The 21,375-nt window shown below is 38.2% G+C and overlaps 1 protein-coding gene across 7 annotated transcripts in view; it reads right to left on the reverse strand.

Moving 5' to 3' along the window:
- Window positions 1-16,148, reverse strand: part of MICU3 (mitochondrial calcium uptake family member 3) — a 110,492-nt gene extending 94,344 nt beyond the window's left edge. For 3 of the 7 annotated variants that reach the window (XM_019466752.2, XM_053900913.1, XM_019466750.2), the window contains exon 1: window positions 15,550-16,142. In XM_019466752.2, the coding sequence (XP_019322297.2) occupies window positions 15,550-15,939 (390 nt within the window). In that variant the 5' untranslated portion in view covers window positions 15,940-16,142. Of the gene's footprint in view, window positions 1-11,816; window positions 12,171-15,549 lie in introns of those variants that run through there. The other 4 variants (XR_002085034.2, XR_008421561.1, XM_019466751.2 and 1 more) reach the window with 4 other exon arrangements.
- Between the last annotated feature and the right edge of the window lie 5,227 nt (window positions 16,149-21,375).

Below are 21,375 nucleotides of genomic sequence, written 5' to 3' on the forward strand. Positions count from 1 at the left end.
CTAATACTGATGGAGGCAGATATGCCCTGGTTCTATCATTTACCACCTTGTCAATGGCAGCCTGTAGGCATTCCTCCTCACTTATTAAAGAGGACTCTAAAACCTAACTCATGATTTTCCCCACCACTCCAAATCATGTCAGAGAGAACTTCAACATTCAAGGAGATGGCCCCCTCTAATAACTTAGCCTCAAATCTGTCTGACTCCCAACTTCAAAACTCAAGGACAGAATTATATATTATCATTCCACCTCTTGGGCTACTGGGTACGGCTGGAGAAAAATCATAGACTGTAAACTCCTTTCTTTAGTTTTGCAGGAAGTTTCCTTCATTCCTGTTGAACTAGAAGTGAGGGACAGATAAAGGCATATTTAGTTGTGAAGAAGTGATAAATGAGCAAATTTACTTCTGATAGATCATTTCCTCTGTGAAAAATGGAGGTCATTCACTTGAGACAGGGCAAAGTGAGGTGTGCTGTAGGTAGAGAGAAACACATTTTCAAGTCGCTGTTGTGGCATTAAAAACTGAGGTGTTGGGGACATGTAAAAAACTGTTAAACATGTCTCCTTGTGCACAGGTTTCCGTTTCTCAAGAGTTTATACCTAAATAGAATTTCTGAGTTATTAGACATGTGAATCTCCAATTTACTATATAATGTTAACCTATTTTCCAAAGATTTGTATTCCTACCAAGAGAGTATGAGAATTTTTGTTGCCAAAAGTTATTGTCAGTGTTTTTAATTTTATCAGTCTAATTAATAAGAAATGGTACTTCAGGGGCTACCTTGTTTTAACTACTTTCAATATAATATTATTATTTTTGATGTAGGATGCAATGTTTAAGAATTACCTCATTTTTTTACCAATTTTTTTTTGGTCAAATCTTTACTTAAATTCTAGTTAACAGACAGTGCAATATTGGTTTCAGAATTCAGTGATTCATGACCTACATACAACACCCATTGCTCATCAAAACAAGTGCCTCTTCAGTACCCATCACCCATCTAGCCCATCTCCCCACCCACCTCCCTCCATCAACCCTCAGTTTGTTCTCTACCATTAAGAGTCTCTTGTGGTTTCCCTCTCTTCTCTCTGCCCCCCTTCTCATATGCTCTGTTTTGTTTCTTAAATTCCACATGAGTGAAATCATATGGTATTTGTCTTTCTGTGACTTATTTCGCTTAGCATAACACACTCTAGTTCCATCCATGTCATGGCAAAACTCAAGATTTCATTCTTTTTTAAATTTTTTTTTAATGTTTATTTATTTTTGAGACAGAGAGATATGGTATAGGTAGGGGTGGGACAGAGACAGAGGTAACAGAATCCGAAGCAGGCTCCAGGCTCCAAGCTGTCAGCAAAGGGCCTGACACTGGCCTCAAACTCACAGACTGTGAGATCATGACCTGAGCTGAAGTCAGACGCTTAATCGACTGAGCCACCCAGGCACCCCCTTTAATGTTTATTTTTGAGAGAGAGAGAGTGCAAGTGGGGGAATGGCAGAGAGAGAGGGAGACACAGAATCCAAAGTAGGCTCCAGGCTCCAAGCTGTGAGTTCGAGCTGCACATCGGGCTCTGTGCTGACAAAGTCCAAGATCATGATCTGACCCTGAAGTTGGGCGCTTAACTGACTGAGCCACCCAGGCAACCCAGGATTTCATTCTTTTTAATGGCTGAGTAATATTCATTGTATATATACACCACATCTCGTTTATCCATTCATCATTAGTCGACGGACATTTGGTATTTGGGTCTCTCCATAGTCTGGGTATTGTTGATAATGCTGCTACAAACACCAGGGTGTGTGTATCCCTTCGAATCTGTATTTTTGTATCCTTTGGGTACATACCTAATAATGCAATTGCTGGATTATAGAGTAGTTCTATTTATTTATTTATTCACTATTCCTTCTTGAATTTCACCCTTTATTTTATGTTAATTTCTTCCTCATATCCACTCTTTAATAGGTCTTTCAAAGATGATCCGAAACTGGTAAACTGTTTCAATCCTTAAAAATGAATTTATTTTATACTCATTCCTAAGTGACAATTTAGTTAGGTATAGAAACCTAAGATGGCAGTTACTTTCTCTCAGCATTTTGAAGACATATTATACTGTCTTCGGGCTTCTATCCATTGCCACAAATTAGCCTTCCTTCAATCAGGCCAACTACTATCCCTAGTATAAACCTGTCCTGCTTCTCTTTATCTTTGATTTTACAGTTTTCCTACATTCTGACTAAATACAGATGTATCTTTGTTTATGCTTTCTAAATCTGGGAATTAACATCTTTGTTCTTTTCTGAGAACTGTTTAACTATTTCTCTTAGGACACTGCTTCTCTCTCTCAGTCTGTAACCCCTTAAGAGACAAATTTTAGACCCAGTTTATTTTTCATGTCTCTCAAATTTTCCTATTTACCAATTCTTTAAAAGTGTGTTATATTCTGTGTAGTTTCTTCAAAATTATCTTCCAGATTACTAATTGCCTCTTCAATTATGTCCTATATGCTGCCTTACCTACCTAACCTTCAATGTCTATATTTCACATTTCTAGAAATTCTGTTTGATTCTTTATTGTAATCTACCTATTCTTTTTCATACTGAGTTTTCACTATCTTTAATCATTCTCAAATACTTAAATTACAGATTCAACCAAATTATCCTATTCTTTGTTAGGAATCCATTCAGTTTAACTTTTTTTTTTAAATAAAACTTCATATATTTTGTACCTTTGGATTATGAGTTTATCCTCTTCCAGACCTTCTCTGTAGGAATTACATATAGTTAATGTTCAAGGTATTTCCCTTCAAAAAAGTTTTGTATTTCTTTCTGTCAGCGACATCAGCTTTTTTTCTGTTTGGGTAACGTAAGTTCTAACTCTGAACCCATATGAGGTAGTAAGGGACCATGTTTATACATTCTCAGATTTTTTTTCCCATGTGGAGTTCAGGCAGACATCTACAGGTCTCCTTGTCATCAAAATGAGAGGAATGATATTTTTCTAGTCCATTCTTCTGATGAGGGCTCTAGGTGTCTCAGCTTCAACTTTTCAAGGTCTTGTTTCTATCCTTAAGTCGGCATTAAAATCCAAGTCCCTATAATTCTATGAATAATAACCCATCGCTCGCCCACGTAAGCCACAGCTCATGCTGTTCTAGTTAGTTTCCTCCTTATTTCTGCCCCTGGCAATTTCCCTTAATTTCCTGAGTACAGTAAGGTATTTAAAAGAATGCCTGAAATATTTTTATGACAGATTTATAGTATGCTGTATTACAAGAACCAGAAGTCTAAACCATTTATTTTATTAAATGGGCATTTCATTATTTATGAGCATTTTCATTTCATTTAGAAGTCAGTTTCAAAAAAAAAAAGTCATTTTCCTAATACAATATACTTCACACCTAAGAAAGACTGATAGATACCTATTACTCATTCTCTTTTTTCCCTACAAAGAGAACTCTGATTTTTAGCTAGGCACAATAGCACATAAAATAAAGGTAACATTCATCAGGCTTTGTTGCAGTTACATAAGCTAAAAAAAATGACTATTTTGACTATATTCTGGCCAATAAAATGTAAATAAAAGTGCTTTTTTGAGACTTGTGAAAGGCAATTAAAAGGTGCTGACCCTGCTATACAGGGGGTCAAGGTAAGTAAAGGCAAAGTCATTATCTTGACTCATTTCTCTTGATCCCAAGCCATCTGCTCTTTACTGTACCTTGTTTTCTCTTATTTCAGCCTATGTTATTTCCATATCTCTTTAATCCCTGAGTTTAAAGCTGTTGGAAAGGGCACTCAGAAGTAGCAATGAGTAAGCAGATCATTGTGGAGGGAGGAAGTGAGGGAAAAGAAAGGGAGGAAGCTCTATATCGTCCCAAGCTAGACAATTACATGAGGATCACAATCTCTTTTGGATTAGGATGTGGTGCTATGAGTGAACCAGCAGGATACCACAGTGCCCTCCTTCACCAATTTTTCTAGGTTAGGTACCTCTGACCCCTCTGTCTCACCATACCTTGAGTCCTAGTACTAGTACCACAGGAATTAAACTAACTCCCTAGGGAGCCACTCTGCGCTCCTATAATTAAGAAGGCACAGCTGCAGATGCTTGAATTTTACAGTACATTTAAGAATGCAGCTTTCTAAAAAAAAAAAAAAAAAAAAAAAAAAGCCACTATCTTTGTAGATTCTAAGAGAACTTCCTTAATAAAACACACCACCAAAAATACGAAAGAGACCCATTTTAAGAACTTCTCTATCAGCCTAAAATCAAGTAATACACTCCTGGGTACCTGAGTAACTTCTGCTCTTATTTACCTGACATTCAGATAATCCCTCTCTGGTTCACTTCTTCATAACCTTCCAATTTTCAATTTTCACCATTCTACTAAAGATCAGTGTGCAACCCAATCTCTGGCTTAAGCCATGTTCTGAATTCTGCTGGGCGAGGGATGCGGGTAAAACACCAAAGGCACAAAGTGCTACTCTCCTAGAATTTGCCAGCAAATGGCAGGAACCTTGATAAGTTTGCCCGCCTGCCTGCAGTTTTATAAAAATTTGACAATAACTACTATAATAATTCAGGATAAATTCTACGTTTTAAATATTTGGTGATATATATGTATTATTTTTTGATAATTAAATATTTAGTTCATAATAACATCCAGTATTTGTATTTCTAATAAAACTTAGAATATCAGATCAAAGTACGAATTAGAGATTTTAATCTTACTCCCCAAATAGGATGTATTCACTTTGATTAAGTCTGTGTTACAAAATACTTGAATCAAAACTCTTATCTGGCTTTCATGAGGATCACGTAATCACCAGGGCTGGCAGATCAGAGGAGAACATATGTGACAGTACATGTGCACAGCACTGAACCGGTACAGTCACTAGGACTGTATTCTCTACGAGGAGGACATAAAATCCTAATGTGACCCATTTATTTGGATATTTGGAATCAGTATGGAGAAAGCCATGTGACAAAGAAAGTTTGAGTCACACTGATCTCCTTTCACCACAAACCCTTGTCCAAAAGCCGCCTACCACTGCCCTTAGGGCTCCATCATTAAGGTTGACATAGTAATAGCTTCAAAACCTTTCTTAATCTCTTGGGGACGAAAAATGAATGTTGTTTGTATATAGAGAGAGAATCATAAGTCTCATCCCATCTTTAGAGTAGTAAAGTTTTAGAATAAAATTACAGTTGACCCTTGAACAACGCAGGACTTAGGGGCGCCAAACCCTGTGCAGTTGAAAATCCATGTATAACCTTTGATTCCCCCCAAACTTAACTACCAATAGCCTCCTGTTAACAGGAAGCCCTACCTATAACATGAAAAGTCGACTAACAAATATTTTGTGTTATATTATATGCTGTATTCTTATGATAAAATAAAGTAAGCTAGAGAAAAGATAATGTTTTAAGAAAATCATAAGGAAAATACATTTATGGTACCATATTTACGGGGGAAAAACCTGCATATAAGTGGACCTGCACAATACAAACCCCTGTTGTTCAAGGGTCAGCTGTAGTTGGAAGAAGTTTAGATGATCCTATTTGAATATAACTCATTTTAACAGGCTGGAGCTAGCTTAAACTGGACCTTAAACCCATGGGAACCTTTCTGACCTGATGTGAAGCTGGTTAGGAAAATTCATTTTGAATTGTTCCAAGCCGTTTGAATAATCCCTTATATCCCTTCCAGAGAAAGGGATAATCTAAATATCTCAACTACGGAATATTTACATTATCAATTTGATAGATATCATCCTTATCAAAGAGCAGAAAAAATGGAATCATTTGAAATTCTTTTATACACACTTGCTATATTCTAAATTCTGGAGATGGAGTTGAGTATTAAAATGAGTAAAATGTAATTTAGTGAATGGGGAATAAAGCAGAAAACCTGAATTCTACTTTCCCAATTTGGAAAAATAATTCTTCAATGAACACTTACTATGATAATCAAGTAATGATACAGCACTGAATTTCCACATTTTACTTAGCTTACATAATCTATCAATATGTCAGAGAATAAAGAGGTAAAGGGTTACTCAAAGAGGAAGATAAAAAGCATATCTAGAAAATCCTGTTTAGTACACAAATGACTAAGTGTTTTTTTTAATGCTAGATAATATCACAAATAAAACTTGTTTTATTTTTTTAAACACATTTTTCTTCAACACAAGAGTGTTTACACTAAACAAAGCAAAGTTACTCAAATTCTCAGTGTTTGCTACAACAATTACAGGAGATCAGTGAGAATTAATAATCTCCGGTTTAAACTTGCCCATCAAGTTTAAACAGAAGAATAAAATCTCTACTGTATTATAAGTTTGCTGCATTTCCTATGTGAGTTAAATATTACATCATGGGTAAAAAAAGTACTAATTAGATCATACTACTAAGGTTTATATATCTTAAAAAGTGGAATAACACAAAGAAGAATTAAAACAGCAAAAGCTGTGATCATGTAAAAATATTCATTGAAAAACTACATTTCATGAGCAAGTTAAAAACTCATTTTGTCATTTAAAAACTCGTATTTAACCTTGCAAATAGAAAACATGAGGAAATTAAAAGATTTCATGGTTTTCTAGTTGGTTTCTTGTTTGTTTGTTTGTTTGTTTTTTTAATGGCCATTTCAATATGCCACTCTCCCCCAAATCTCTATCATGGTTTCTCTACAAATTTCTATTATCTTGCTCTCAGAAGATGACATCATCTTCTATTTCAGAGCAAACAGAAGCCATCAGGCAAGAACTCCTTCAGGTAGTTGCCAGTGAACATGTATAATCTCTGCGTCTTCCCATCCCTTCCTCCTACACACTGGAAATGGCATTGTTCCTATTATCTAAGATTACATTTTTTCTTTTGGGCTTTAACTTTCATTTCTCATCTGTACCTTGGTCCCTGGCAAATCAATTATCCCCTCTTCTTCCTTGGGGTTTAGTGTTCCTCTTCTTTCCTTCAGCTTTTAAACATATTTAAGGATCTTTCATCCAAAAGCAAAAAAATCAATTCCACGTTTCTTAATCTACTACTGTCTCTCCTTCCTCCCCTTCAAGGCCAAATTTATAAAAGGATTGCCCACACATACCTTATCTTGCCCACATCCTCTTTTCTTTAACTTTATCTCAACTTCTCCAACTATCATCTGATTTTCACCTCTAAGACCTCACCAAGATCACCCATGATCGCATTGCTGAATCCAGTGAACACTTTCACTTTCTCGTCTATGAGGACCTCCTCTGGCTGAGCTCACTGAAACTGACTAGAGCACTTATCTGAAGTACTATCTTTTGTTGGCTTCCACGACTCTCCTGGCTTTACCTGTCTAGACCTTACTTCTCGGCTTTTTGCATAGTTCTATTTACTGACAGTCTTTTAAATCACTGATGCTCACCAGGACTCTTTCCTTACGTGCTTTTCTCTTCATGTTCTACATATTCTGAACAATGTCATCCATTCTTATGACTTTCAACACTTGATGATTTCCAAATCTATTGCTATAGTACAGATTTCTCCCCTGAGCTTCTGACCTATGTGTATCCAACTGGAGATTTCTCTTCTGCTGTCCAAAAGACACCTTGATCCACTGTACAAATTAAAAACATAATCCTTGCACACTCCCCCCAACTTTTCCCTCCTGAGGACCCGGTCTCTGTGAACTTGCTGCACAGTCCACCTAGAGCCCAAGACAAACACGTGAGTATCACCCCAGACTCTTCCAACTCTCTCATCCCTAAAATCCAATCCTGTTGATCCTACCTCCTTAATCTCTCTCCAATGCGGCAAATTCTCATTGCTTCATTGCTATTCTTCTACTAAAGTCATAACCATTTATTGTCTAAAGAAATATTACGGATAAAAACTGTCCAACACGCATTTTTTTTAATTAAAGAATATAGAGAATCATACCCTCTGACATTCTCATCAGAGAAGCAACAGCATCTTACCTGGCCTCCTCCTTTTTAGCATTCCATCCCTCCCTCTAATTCCCCATCCAGTCAAGTAATAGTCCAAAAAAGCAAATTTGATTATATCATCCTCATGCCTCATGCTAAAAATCCGTCAGTGTATCCTTATGCCTCTTTCTTTTTTAATGTTTATTTATTTATTTTTGAGAGAGGGTGAGCGCAGGGGAGAGGCAGAGAGAGAGGGAAACAGAATCCCAAGAAGGCTCCGTGCTGGCCAGCACACAGCCCCATGTGGGGCTCGAACTCACGACCTTGGAGATCATGACCTGAGCCAAAATCAAGAGTAAGCAACCATCTCAAAATAAGATAAACAAAGTATTTAATACTGAAAGACTAAGGACTCGAAAGAGAATAAATCTTCTGGCTTTTCATATGCTTAGAGCGAGAGAAGGAAACAAAAATGTATGTACTCTGCGTTTACTACTTCATGAAACTGAAATTAGTTATTAATTCACATCTACTACAAATGCTATGACTCCGTGTCCAATCATTAATCCTCACAGATAACACAATGAGGTAATACATCCATTATTTTATCTTGCACTAATTTTCTAATCTCTAAAGTCAAATGCAAATTTGCATGGATGAGATGATTTTGTAAAAGCAAGCTTTCTAAAGAACTGTAATCATAAGACATTATAACTTATTTCGGAATTTAGAATTCAGTCATTCAGTTATTAAATAAGAATTTATTAAAACCTTATGACCTACAAAGCTTATGTCCTGTATGGAGAATGAATGAAACCTCCCTCAATGGCACTTCAAAAATTTAGGACTAATATAATTGTTTTAATAATCTCAAGTGTCTTTAATCATTAGGTAGAAAATGGCATCCATTTTTCAAAAATTATTAAAGATAAATTATTTATTCAATCAATGAGAGGGAAGCTACATTTTACTTAGTACTCATAAACAGTCCAGTCTCAAATTACATAAACAGAATTACATGTGAGAATGTTAGAATCATTTAGGAAGTCACGTTAAGCCCAAATACTATTTACCTGAATTCCAATTCAAAATAGAATTAAATGTTTTTCTTTTTTTTTTTTTTTTAAGGGGAGATTATATAGATCAAAGGAAAATACCTGTATACACCTTCGTTCAAACTGACCGCTGTGCATTATTTGACAATTTCCAAGTCTTAGAAGAGAATTAGAGATGAGATTTTTTTTTTAAATTTAAGTGGAAAGTCATGACAGTTTCAATTCCTAATTCCCAGCGTGAATCTGAATAAAAAGATACCTATAAAATGTTGTAACTATCTTTCATTGCAACCCAGACAAAAGAGGCACATGGTTTTATAACTCTTAGTTTGATGTAACCAGAAAGAGGATATATTCTTTTTCAAATTCATCCAAATTTTATTCTGTGATTTACTTAGAAAAAAGATATATACATACACCCAAATCATAGTATGTGAATCTGTAACACAGGCCACTAGAAGGAATGAGGGTAGAATTTGGTGGATTTGTCACAGAGTGACCAAAGAGGGGATCAGGCACTTAATTTAGCCTTCTCTACAACAATGTTCTTCTACACAGAATTAGCCTATCTTCAGTTTTACATCTTTGTGGCTTCTCTCAGTCTATAAAAAGTTGGGAATCTTCTACATTTATACATCTAGCAAATTATTCAATATTCTGGGAAAGAATAAGCATAACCTCATGTCTCAAAATGCGTTACCTTAAAAAGAAGTTGGGAAAGATATACAGTGAAATAAATTAAAAATGCATGATTATTGGCAATTATTATAGAACTCTACCAAAGAGATACAAATATTGTTGTCTTCTCCATTTGAGAGTAAAACTAAATTAAGTTGCTTAAAACTTTTTAAGAGATGCAAGTCAAAAATAGATGTGTTCTGTACAATAAGTGAAATATGGATGAAAGTGTATTAAGCAATCTAAATTTTTTTACTCTGGACCTTAAACAAAAAGGCAGTTCTAGAACAAAATTTTTTCCCCTAATAAAAAATAATGCTTTTGTAAGGTTCTAAGCAGAATCTTGTCAACATCTTTTTATAATATTAATAAAGGCCATGTCTACTGAGAAATTTTGGCAGGCCAAACTTGCACAATTAAAATAAATAGTGTCACGTGATTGGTCTCCCAAAGCCTGGAATTTTGACCTTGACTAAAGTCTTCCCAATTCTAATGTTATAAATAACCAGCATTTAGTGGAACAAAATACTAAAACTATTAGTTCTCACAGAATGTGGTTGTGCTTTTCAGTGTGTGTGTCCCATGTAAATGTTTAGCATGGGCTTATTCACTTGACAAATATTTATTGTGTGTCTACCAGGGTTAGGCCCCGTACCAAGCAATGAAGATATAAAGGTGACCAAGACCAACACAATGCCTCTTAAAGGGCTAAAAAAAGCAGAGAAGACAATTAACATAGAATTGCAAAAGTCATCATCTGGGAGTGTAGGATAAGCAGGGGTATTTTAATAGAGTAAGGGAAAGCCTTCTGCAGGAAGTTGAGAGGCAATGTTTTAAAAACAAAAATCTTCAAGGTTACAGTAATAGAACTGTGGATCTGTAAGCTACTGCTGTTCATGCCTATCAGTTAAATTATACACTCTCATCACATGTACAGGTTAATTTATTGCTAGGCTTATATTTAGTGTAACATGATGAGTAAAAGAGGCTTTAAGCATCAACTTTCTTAGTACAGTTTTAAACCTCAAAAGGAATCATTTCTACTACCTCAAGAAATTCATAATAAAAGCATAATAAAAAAAAAGGGGGGGAGAAAAGCATAATAAATGAAGTGGCAACACAGGTTTAAAATATTTCTGACAAAATGGCAGACAGACCTCATGAGTTTCTTTCAACCCCTTCCTCTCTTAAACACATTAATATCACAGTAAAGGAATTTTTTTTTTTTTTAAGGTAGAAGCAGGGGCGCTCGGGTGGCTCATTCGGTGAAGCGTCCAGCTTCAGCTCAAGTCATCATCTTGTGATTCGTGAGTTCAAGCCCCATGTCAGGCTCTCTGCTGTCAGCATGGAGCTCGCTTTGGATCCTCTGTCCCCCTCTCTCTCCGCCCCTCCCCCACTGTCTCTCTCGAAAATAAACATTAAAAAAATTTAAAAAATTAAAAAAATAAAGGTAGAAGCATACATGAACTAAGCCAGAGAAAAGGAGACCAAAACGATTAAGAGAATTTATGAAAGTTTTATAAAATGGAGGAGATGCAGCAGTGATAAGTGAGTTAGACGAACAAAGGCAATACAGGAGTATCGTGGAGGAAGAGACCAAATGGAAGTAAGCTGATTCGAGTTACAGACCCCAGAAAGGGAAGGTCTTGGGAATCCAAGGAGCTGTGAAAGTAGAGGAAGTGATGGGGCTGCAAACAGAGCATTAGATAACGACAGGTAAGAACATCATTGGAGACTTCTCCAACACACAGGCTCTCACATACAGGTGCGCATGCACCTGCATCTAGACTACAGCTCCTCCAACCTTTCCTATTCTTTGAAGTAACTCAATGACACCAGAGAAAAGGACTTACAAAACACTGACATTTGGATACCACTCTATTAAAAAGTCTAGGTCACCAAATTAAAAGCCATCCTCATGTACAAATAGCTTCTGAGTACCAGTAACTCCACTACTAGGCATTTACCCAAAGGAAAAAGGTGCAAGACTAAAGGTATATGCTAACTCAAAAAGATACGTGACTCGTATGTTTATCACAGTGTTATTTACAATAGCCAAGACATGGAAACAACCTAGTGTCTACTAATAAATAAATACATAAAGAAGATGGGGCATGCACATATACATAATGGAATATTACTCAGTCATAAAAAGGGACGAGATCCTTACCATTTGTGACAACATGGTTGGACCTAGATGGTATTATGCTAAGTGAAATAAGTCCAACAGTGAAAGACAAATTGATATGATTTCATGATTATGTGGGATCTAAAAAACAAAACAAACAAATGAATAAACAGACTTTAAATACAAAGAAAAAACTGGTGGCTTCCAGAAGGGAGGTGGGTGGGAGGATAAGCAAAATAGTTAAGAGGATTAAGAGGTATAAACTTCTAGTTATAAAATAAATAAGTCATGGAGATATAAAGTACAGCATAGGGACTACAGTCAGTAAGATTGTAATAATGTATGGTGACAGATGGTGATTACATACACACATACACCCAAAAAAACATAACTCAATATACCTGGCTTTAAAAACAAATCATAGCAATCTAGAAGGGTTCTGAGATTACATTAGTTTACAAATGTACTTTGTATAAATGAATCTGGAAATTACAGGTGATAAATTATAGAAGCAATTTATGCAAAGATAAGGAGAACACCAATCATTTGATTCCTCCTCAAAGAAAATAACCTGATTTCACATCCAAATTAACAGAGGCATTTACACTTAAATGTTTTAAATTGATAAAATAAAATCTATATTATATATGTACTATTTCATAGCTCCCTGCTTTCACCAAAATTTTAAGTGGACCAATTAATTGAACATCTACAGTCCAAATGTGGTAAAGATGGCTGCAGTTGATGCTATACAAATTTATCTTGTGAGTATCTGTCTTTTTCTAGAAGAAGTTGTCCTTTTCTGCCATTCCAAGAGAAAAATCAACAGTGTGGAGTTCAAACAGAAGTGGGGTTTGGAAGATTGATTTTGTTCAATATAAAGGCATCAGGCCTAGAAGTCCAGCCTCAGCATTTGTGGGCCCCAGGAGAATCTCATGACCTTGTGAAGCAAGGAACACTTTCTTCTGTATGAAGAACATACAAGTATTAAAAACTATCTGCAGGATAAGGCAAAATTTAAATTCTGCACATTACTTAGTTTTGCATGTAAATGCATTTAATTGTGCTTGCTGCATACTCTATTCCTACCCAAACTCTCTTGAAATGATCAGCCAATGCTGCTGAATCCATTCTGAATAGTTCAGAGAAGAAAATATACTGACAGAAAGGAAGGTAAATTGTAAGTATATATATCAGCAAATAGACATCATGAAACAGCATTATAGACAAGCATATTAAGTTTTATATTCAATAATTTCTATGATTACCCCAATTTTGCTTTAGACCACAGGTTGACAGCATAAACATTTTAATGCACACACACACACAAAACAAATAGTTCTGAGTAGCTCTCATATATAGATAGGCAACAACCCCAGATATGTGAGGAAAACCTCCAAATTGAAAGTGAGGGCTTAAAAAATCAAACAAGAATAAAATCGAACCTAGAAGAAACAATACAATGCATAAAGGGTAAGAGAATTTAAAAACAAAACTATAATTAATATCCTTAATATAGATTATTAGCAGCCATAAATTTAGCAGCCAAAAAATAAAACAAAATGCTACACCACAAGAACATCAGAGAACAAAAAATAGTTTTGAATTTAAAACCAGCCTAGCTGAAATAAAACTCTCAACAGGACAGATAGGAGATAAAGTCAAAGATATTTCCCATACAAACAAGCAAGCAAACAAAAAGATTAAAAAGTCAGAATAGAAGATTAGATTAGGATCTGTTGGGAGGTGTAACTTCAAGCTAACAGAGGTTCCAGAAAAAGAAAACAGAGAAAATGGATAAGGCAAAATTGTCAAAGAAATAATACAAGAAAAGTATACAGAACTTTTAACATGAATTTCCATATTCTATTCCTCAAGTTCCAATACAATAAATGGGAAAAAAATGCCCACAGAAAGCTCATTATTGTGAAAGTTTCAAATACCAGGGGTAAAAAGAAATTATAAAAGTTTTCAGAGCAGGGAAAAAAGTCGATTACAAAAGGAGTAACAATCAAATTGTATGAATGGAGACTCGGGAAGAGTAAGACAAAAGGGCTTTGGTATTATTTTTACAGGAATTTTTACAAACACTAATTATGTCATAATAAATATACATAAGTAAATACATGAATAAAATTACAAAAACAAATTTACTGAACCCTCACTACATGCTAGTGTAATGCTCACTACAATTTTAACTAAAATGTATTAACTCATTTAACTCCCCTAATTCTATGAGGAAGACACTATTAAGCGTGGTCTTTTAAAAACTAAATGATACTGGGGCGCCTGGGTGGCTCAGTTGGTTGAGCCTCCGACTTCGGCTCAGGTCATGATCTCAGTTTGTGAGTTCGAGCCCCGCATCGGGCTCTGTGCTGACAGCTCAGAGCCTGGAGCCTGCTTCGGATTCTGTGTCTCCCTCTCTCTCTGCCCGTCCCCTGCTCACACTGTCTCTCTCTGTCAAAAAAAAAAAAAAACAAAAAACAAACAAAAAACTACATGATACTGTCTCTTAACTTTAAAAGGAATATTAATTTTTAAAAAGAAGAAAATACTGTTGTAATGCTCCCTACCTGCCCAATCTGTTCCCAGATCAACCATGGTTGATTAAAAATTCTGTCTTGGTCAATCAGGAGGAAGGGAGAAGAGGAGTAGGAGATGACAGTTGAGGGTATCTGCTGCTAGTATTTTAAATATTCATCGTATGAAAGTACTTTATGCTATGTATTTGTGATTTGCAATTAGAAGGTCCATACAGTAGATTCCTGGGTTTAAATGCATTAACAACTTCCACCAAAAGAACTAATGCACTTACATCATATAACCAACATATATTTGGGCAAAGAATAAAGCATCTATACCTTTCATTAAAGTTAAAAACAGAATAGCTGTCTCTTTTCTAAATTACTGTCATCTAAGCCCTTCACACTCTTAAGTCTTAAAAAGGAAATTTTCCTAGATAACTCCTAGTCATTTACATGACTATTAAACATACTGATAGGACAAAAAACAAAAACAAAAACAAAAAAAAACACATCGTACCCCTTTACTCACTTGTCTTACTCTCATCTTTACCTTATATTATTAATGACATAATGATACTTGAACATTTCCATTTGAAGATCTTCTGTAGGAGTTAGCTTCATTCAGTTTCCTATTTGTGCTGTCCTATACTTAAAAGAATTTCTGTCTTGAGGACGGAATTGGGGGGCCGGAAGTGGAATACCCTTGGGACTACTAAACTGCTATACAATAATGCAGCCGCTCCTAAGACCTCAGACCACTGCTTCAAAGCTCCTCCTACGGCACTGGACCTCCTGGATCATTTGCTGTTGTCCGGCCCAGCCTGACAGTTCCTATCTCTCAAATACCCAGCTCCCCACTTTCTGCCTGTTGACTTCTTGGCGGCCGTTTTCTCGTTTTATTTTGTCTTGGTTTGAGGTTTTGGTTGGCAGGTGGTACCTGCAGCCACCTTTAAGGTCCTGGCCTCGATGGCAGCATCATCTGTATCTTCCCAACAGCTGGGTGACCAACCCCTGGGCTGCCCGCCTGGCCTAGGTCTCAGTCTCACTCACAGGAGGTCCCCGTCTGCGGCCGCAGAGCTCACGCTGCCACAACCTCCGATGTCCGGTGTCACAGGGGCCCACAGTCCCCAGCGCACCGAGCATGACTGTCACACGTCCCCTCCCCGAGCTCAGGTGGAACACCTGGGGGCCCTACCCTCCAGCGTCACCTTCGGGGCAGCCCCAGAGCGCGCACGCGCTCACGCACCTACCGTTTCCTTGGCAGCCGCCACGGGGATGGGAATCAGCCCCCGGCCGCGGGGCGGGTCCTCCGGCTCTGAGGCCGAGCTCTCCGAGGGGCGCTCGAGGGCGGGTGTCCAGGCGGAGTCGGCCCTAGGGTCCCCGTACAGCTGGTAGCACACGAGGCCGACCAGACCCCCGCCGGCTGCCGCCGCGATGCTCAGCTCCCCCCAGCGCCTCCGCCGCCTCCAAGCCGCCTCAGCCACAGCCCCCTCTTCCTCCTCCCGGCAGGAGAAGGGCCGGCCAGGCGGGCCCGGGGCTATGCCCGCCGGCCGCCCCCACGCCCCTGGGAAGGGATGGTGAGGGGAGGGCGGAGGCGGGAGCCGCGGCGGCGGCCACAGGAGCCTCCGCAGTGCAGCCATTGCGGGAGCTGCCCGCACCAGAACTAGGAGCGGGCGGGAGAGGAGGGCGGGGGGGCGCCGAAACCTCGCGAGAAGTCGGTGTGCGGAGGTTCGATGCTGCCCGAGAGCGACCCCTACAAACGTGCGGCCTGGGGTACCCTGTAGGGGGCCTTCAGCTGGGGCGACCGGGGGGTCTCCGGCCGCGAGATGCCGGCGAAGGGGGCGGATCCCGCCTACTCCTCCGCCCGGCACTCGGGTCTCCACCCCGCAGTCACAAATAACTGCGCCTGCCCCCCGGCAGCACCTGACTGCGCGAGAACCCAACACCGCAGGCTACGGCCAAGTCAGCAGAACTTAAAAGAGCCCTCGTGGGCGAGGGTGTCCAGGCGTCCTTCCGCTACCTTGGCCCTTTGCCTTGGCACGCCGGGGTGGGTCTTGGATCGTCGGTAGCACCCCTCGGAGAAAGTCAAGGCCCCTGACAGGTCACGAAGAATTTGCAGTTGCACCTTCAGGTGTAAAATAAAAAAGAAGCGTGGCTCAAGTCGTCAAGATGGCAGATTAAGTCAAAGGCTGTTTTGACTACACGATGACAGATTCTGGACTTTTAATGGGGGGAATGCTAACGATTTTTAGTTAGGGTTAATAGGTGTTGTTGTTTTTTAAACATTACCATACCTTAATCCAACAAATCAGAAGTGTCTTGAAAAATACCCTTTTGTGAGGAGGCTGTTGGTATAAATATAAAAGAATAAGTGTGATTGTGTCATCTATTTTTGTTAATTGCTATACAAGTTGGTTTGCTACACTGGCAGTGTCACTATTGTGAGAAAGTGTATGTGACATTCTCATCACTTCCCCGCCCCTGAGCCCAATTTTGGCAGGCTGAGTAATGCTAGCTGTGGTCTCTAGACTCTGGAATGGTGCCAGGATCCCTTAAAATATTCTGGGTCTAAGGGTGTAAATGACAAAATCCAGTTGTCTCAATTGAACTGCGGTCCAAAGGGAATTAGATCAGTTGATTCAGGCAATTCTTATAAAGACTAAGGGCAAACAAAATGAGATTTTCTGACACAAAGCCTGCTATTCCCATTTCCCATGAACCCCTTGCCTATAAGTAATCCATAAGATACACCTCAGTAATATCTTGTTTTAATGCAGGCTAATGGAATTTTCTTAAAGTCACTAAACAGAAAAATCCTCTGTAGCAGATGAACAAAAACATGCTTATGTTAGGATGCTATCACGTTATGTTTCTTTTACTTCTATCCTGTAGTTCTTCAATAATGCTGTGAGGAAGGCTCAGTGCCTCCTTGTATTATCACCAAGATTCCTTCAATTCCTGCCTTCTCTGAATTTTGGGAAATTTTAGTATTCCTAAAGAAACATTTACTCTGTGGATATATAACACAGTTCTTTTTCTGGCATTGTTTACTTTGAACTGAACACAATTTCCGGATTTCCTCATAAATTTCCAACAGGGCCTAATGGCAGAATTCTTGGACAGACTGATGAATTTTTATTGCCTGCATATTAAAAGCCGAAGAGCTCTAAGGGGAATTAAGGTGGTAACACAGTAGCATCATATTACAGATCAGGAAAATGACAGAAAGTCTCCATCTACGCACTTCAAGTACGCATATATGTTCTTTCTAGCTCAAATAAATTTAATATAGCCCCTGCAAGTCATTTCTCTGGCTAGAAACCAAGTTCTGCTGTGAGAGGTGCTGGATTTAGGTTTGTCAAGTATCTGCAGGACTTTGGATAGAGCTCTCTCTGTATGCAAAAATTATTCTGTTTATAACTGTCCACAATACTTTCCCTCGAAAAGCAAAATTTCTTTTTTTTAAGTTTATATATGTATTTTGAGAGAGAGAGCACGAGTGGAGTGGGGGCAGAGAGAGAAGGAGAGAGAATTCCAAACAGGCTCTGAACTGTCAGTGCAGAGCCCGACACGGGGTTCAAACTTATGAACTGAGAGGTCATGACCTGAACCAAAATCCAGAGTCAGACGATGACCCAACTGAGCCACCCAGGTGCCCCTCTTCAAATTTTGTCAATTCTCCTGCACGTTAATGATATCCAAAGATGTCCCTACTCCACAGTGAGAGTCTACACATTCAAAAAAACATTCATTTATGTTCACTATGGTCTAAGCAGAAAGAAATGTTCTGAAGCATTTTTAAATGTTTACAACAGCAGGGATCAACCCAAAAGAAGGTTTTTCAAGGAAGCATATTTATCAATATAGAGTGATAAACTAGCCAGCAAAAGATTTGGACTCTTGATTTTGCTGTCTCAGTAATATAACCTTATAATGCTTTGGAAGACACAGTTTCCTATACAATAATAGAATTGAATAGGTGATCACCTTCCAAGCTCATGGTCCGAATTAACCAAAATGCTCCAAGCATACCAGTAAAGCATATATAAATACTTCAGAGCATTTTTCACATGTCATTTCTCTTTTCAAAACCTACAACTGCCCTACAATTGCTTTACTACTTCCCTATTAAAATTCCATACTATCACCTAGTTATTTTAACTTTTCACTACTTTTTAAATTGCAAAAAAAATGAGTGACTTTTACATTTTGGAAATGTGAACTTTAAGTGTAATATGTGTCATGCCTAGGCAGAAATGTCTTGCTTAACAAAACTCCTATTAAAATATTCCTCTCACCTTATGTTACTCACTCTGAACACTGAAATCTTGACTAGTTAAAAAAAGGAGCAGTTTTATCTAAGGTTCTACATCGGGGCATACGAGCCCCCTACCAGCAGGTGCACTCAATTCCGACAGAGGGAAGCTACCAGCCAAAGAGCAAAGCTTCAGGAAGTCCCTTGTCTCTTGGGAAAGTTGTCATACATATTGTCCCCATCTTCAGGTACAATTAACAAATTTAAAGGAGAAAGTGGTGGGAGAGATGTGTTTTCTGGGGTCACAGTGTTTTCTTGGTCTTTGGTCTTCATGGGGCTAGCCACTAGGAGTCTGGAACTCCATTCTTCAGCATCCAGTGCTATGAAAACAAATGACCCAAGTCACTAAGGGTCTGTTTTTTCTTTTGACTATCTTCTACCCCCAAAGACAAACTGACAGCGTTTTGTCCCCTGTTTTCCCCCTTGGTCTAAACTAAGCTGTGTCTACGTTCTATTAGGCCAGAGCATGTATTTAGTCCAGCTGCTGGCACAGAGTAGGGCCTCAATAAATGTTTATTAAATGAAGAAGGGAATTTTTTATCGTTGTAGGGGGAAGAGGCCAAGATGGAAAGGCAATTCAGAAGACAAGGAAATAAAGTACTTCATCGGAGGCTAAAGGAGCTGATAAACCAAGTTGCATATCTGGAAATACAATTAATGCAAACAGAAGACCGAAAGGAGAAAGCAAGGGGTTGGCAAGGAAGGATCAGAGATAGAGTGTGGTTGTGGAGAAGGGTTGATTTGGGAATAATAAATTTTGTGATTTGAAGTCCTCCTTGTACATATCATATTTTGGCATAATCCTGCTGGACTTCAAGCCTTAAAGCAACAGGGTTCCATCAGATTCTTTTGGTCTTCTGAGGAATCCCAGCACGATCCATGGCTGAAGGTCAGTGAATTGACCTTGATACTTCCTTTCCTTTTTGTTATTACAGATCTCACTGGTGACAACAACCAAGCTGTCAGTTGTACACATTTAAGTTCTTAACTTTAAGACAAGAAATAAGCCCACTTTGACTATTATATCTGTCCAGGCTGATTTATATAGTTTCTGACTTTATATGATTTCCAGGGTCTTTGCCAAGTGTCTCACTGTTCAATTCTTGCTGTTTTTGTCCTCCATTGGGTGGCAAGAACTTGTTTTCTTATATATTTGGGAAACAAGGAATAGCCGCTCAGACCTGCTATTAGCAAAGCCTTCTCGTGCCTGAAAATAAGTGAGGCCTTTCTCAGTTGCCCCATAGTCATTTCCATGCCTTATAGTGATCGAAACTTCTCTGCCCATTAAAAGCTGTCTTCTGAAAGAGAATACCCTCAGAGCAATATAATGACCATCCATTACACAAGCATGACTAATAATACAATCTTTCTAAAACTGTTGGCAGTAACTACAAGAGTTGAACACATGTATACCCTATCACCCATTAATTTCACTCATAGGTGAAACACTCAACAGAAATAAATATTTATTTGTACCCAAAGACACATAGAGAGATAGTAGTAAGGGGCCAAAGACTAAAACGTCTCCACATGTTTATCAACAGTGGCCTAGATATGGTTTCTATCTTTATTTTTTATTTTTATTATTTTTTGGATTTGGTTTTTAAAAGTGTGGTGTTTTCAAACACAACTGAATGCTATGTAGCAGTGGAAATTACTGAGCGGCCACTACATGCATTCATGTCGATGAGTTTCACAAACAGAAAGTTGAGTCAAAGAAGGTGAGCACAAAAGATTCAAGTATATTATTCCATTTATAATGTTCAAAAACAATAACAATATACACATATACATACATACACACACGTGGTATAAGAAATCATGATAGTGGTTTCCTCTGATGCAGAGAAGTAACTAGAAAATGGCTAAGTGGGATTCTGGAGTTCTGTTCATATTTTATTTCTTGATCTTGATGCAGAGTAGACAGTGTTTTCACCCTGAAAATTCATAAATCTGTCTACTTATAATTTGTATATACTTTTAATGCGTCTTATACTTCAATAAAAAGTTTATATGAAATAAAAAGTAGATTTTCTTCCTAATGCTCTTACATGAATGTGTTATATACTAGAGGACTGGCTCAATTATGAAGGGTTGATTGAAGAGTTGGAAATTAATGGAAAAGGTAGATAATTTTGATATAGCCTGAAGAGATTTAACCAAGGAGTATCTTACTAAAAGGCTTTTAGTGCCTGAAAACCTTTAAGAAGATGCTCAGTAGATATTTTCCTTATTTGCTAAGAAAATACCAAAACAAGAACTTTAAGCCACAACTCAGTGTTTTACCTTCTTTGACTTATAACACTTTCTCCTGTACAATGTCCATATGGACAGACCCAGTAGGTATCTGGTGGTACAACCACTATATACCCTTGTCTCTGGCTCTGATCCCAAACTGTCAGGTGTTGGATGGGAAATTGCTGAAAGGGCAGATAACCAAACAGAAGGGCAGCCTTCAGAACAGATGGGAAGATCAACACCAAGAGGGGACCATCAGAGAAATCAAATATAGCATAAAGTAAGTCCATATACATACATACAGAAGCTTAGTGAGATGGCAAACCAGTTTCATTTCTTGCCAAAGCCAATCGATTGGTATTGCTTATGCAGAACACTGTGCTGAGCAAAATTTTCAGATCAGGGCCAGAATTCACAGGAAGAAGTACGTTGGTAAATGAATATGTCTGTGCAAAGCAGGCTATCAGATTGGGCTGAGCTGTGTTATGGGACCACCTTGGTTTCCTTGCAACTCTCTAATCAG

This window comes from Panthera pardus, unplaced genomic scaffold (assembly GCF_024362965.1).
Source record: "Panthera pardus isolate Hobbes unplaced genomic scaffold, ASM2436296v1 HiC_scaffold_13, whole genome shotgun sequence".
Taxonomy (NCBI): domain Eukaryota; kingdom Metazoa; phylum Chordata; class Mammalia; order Carnivora; family Felidae; genus Panthera; species Panthera pardus.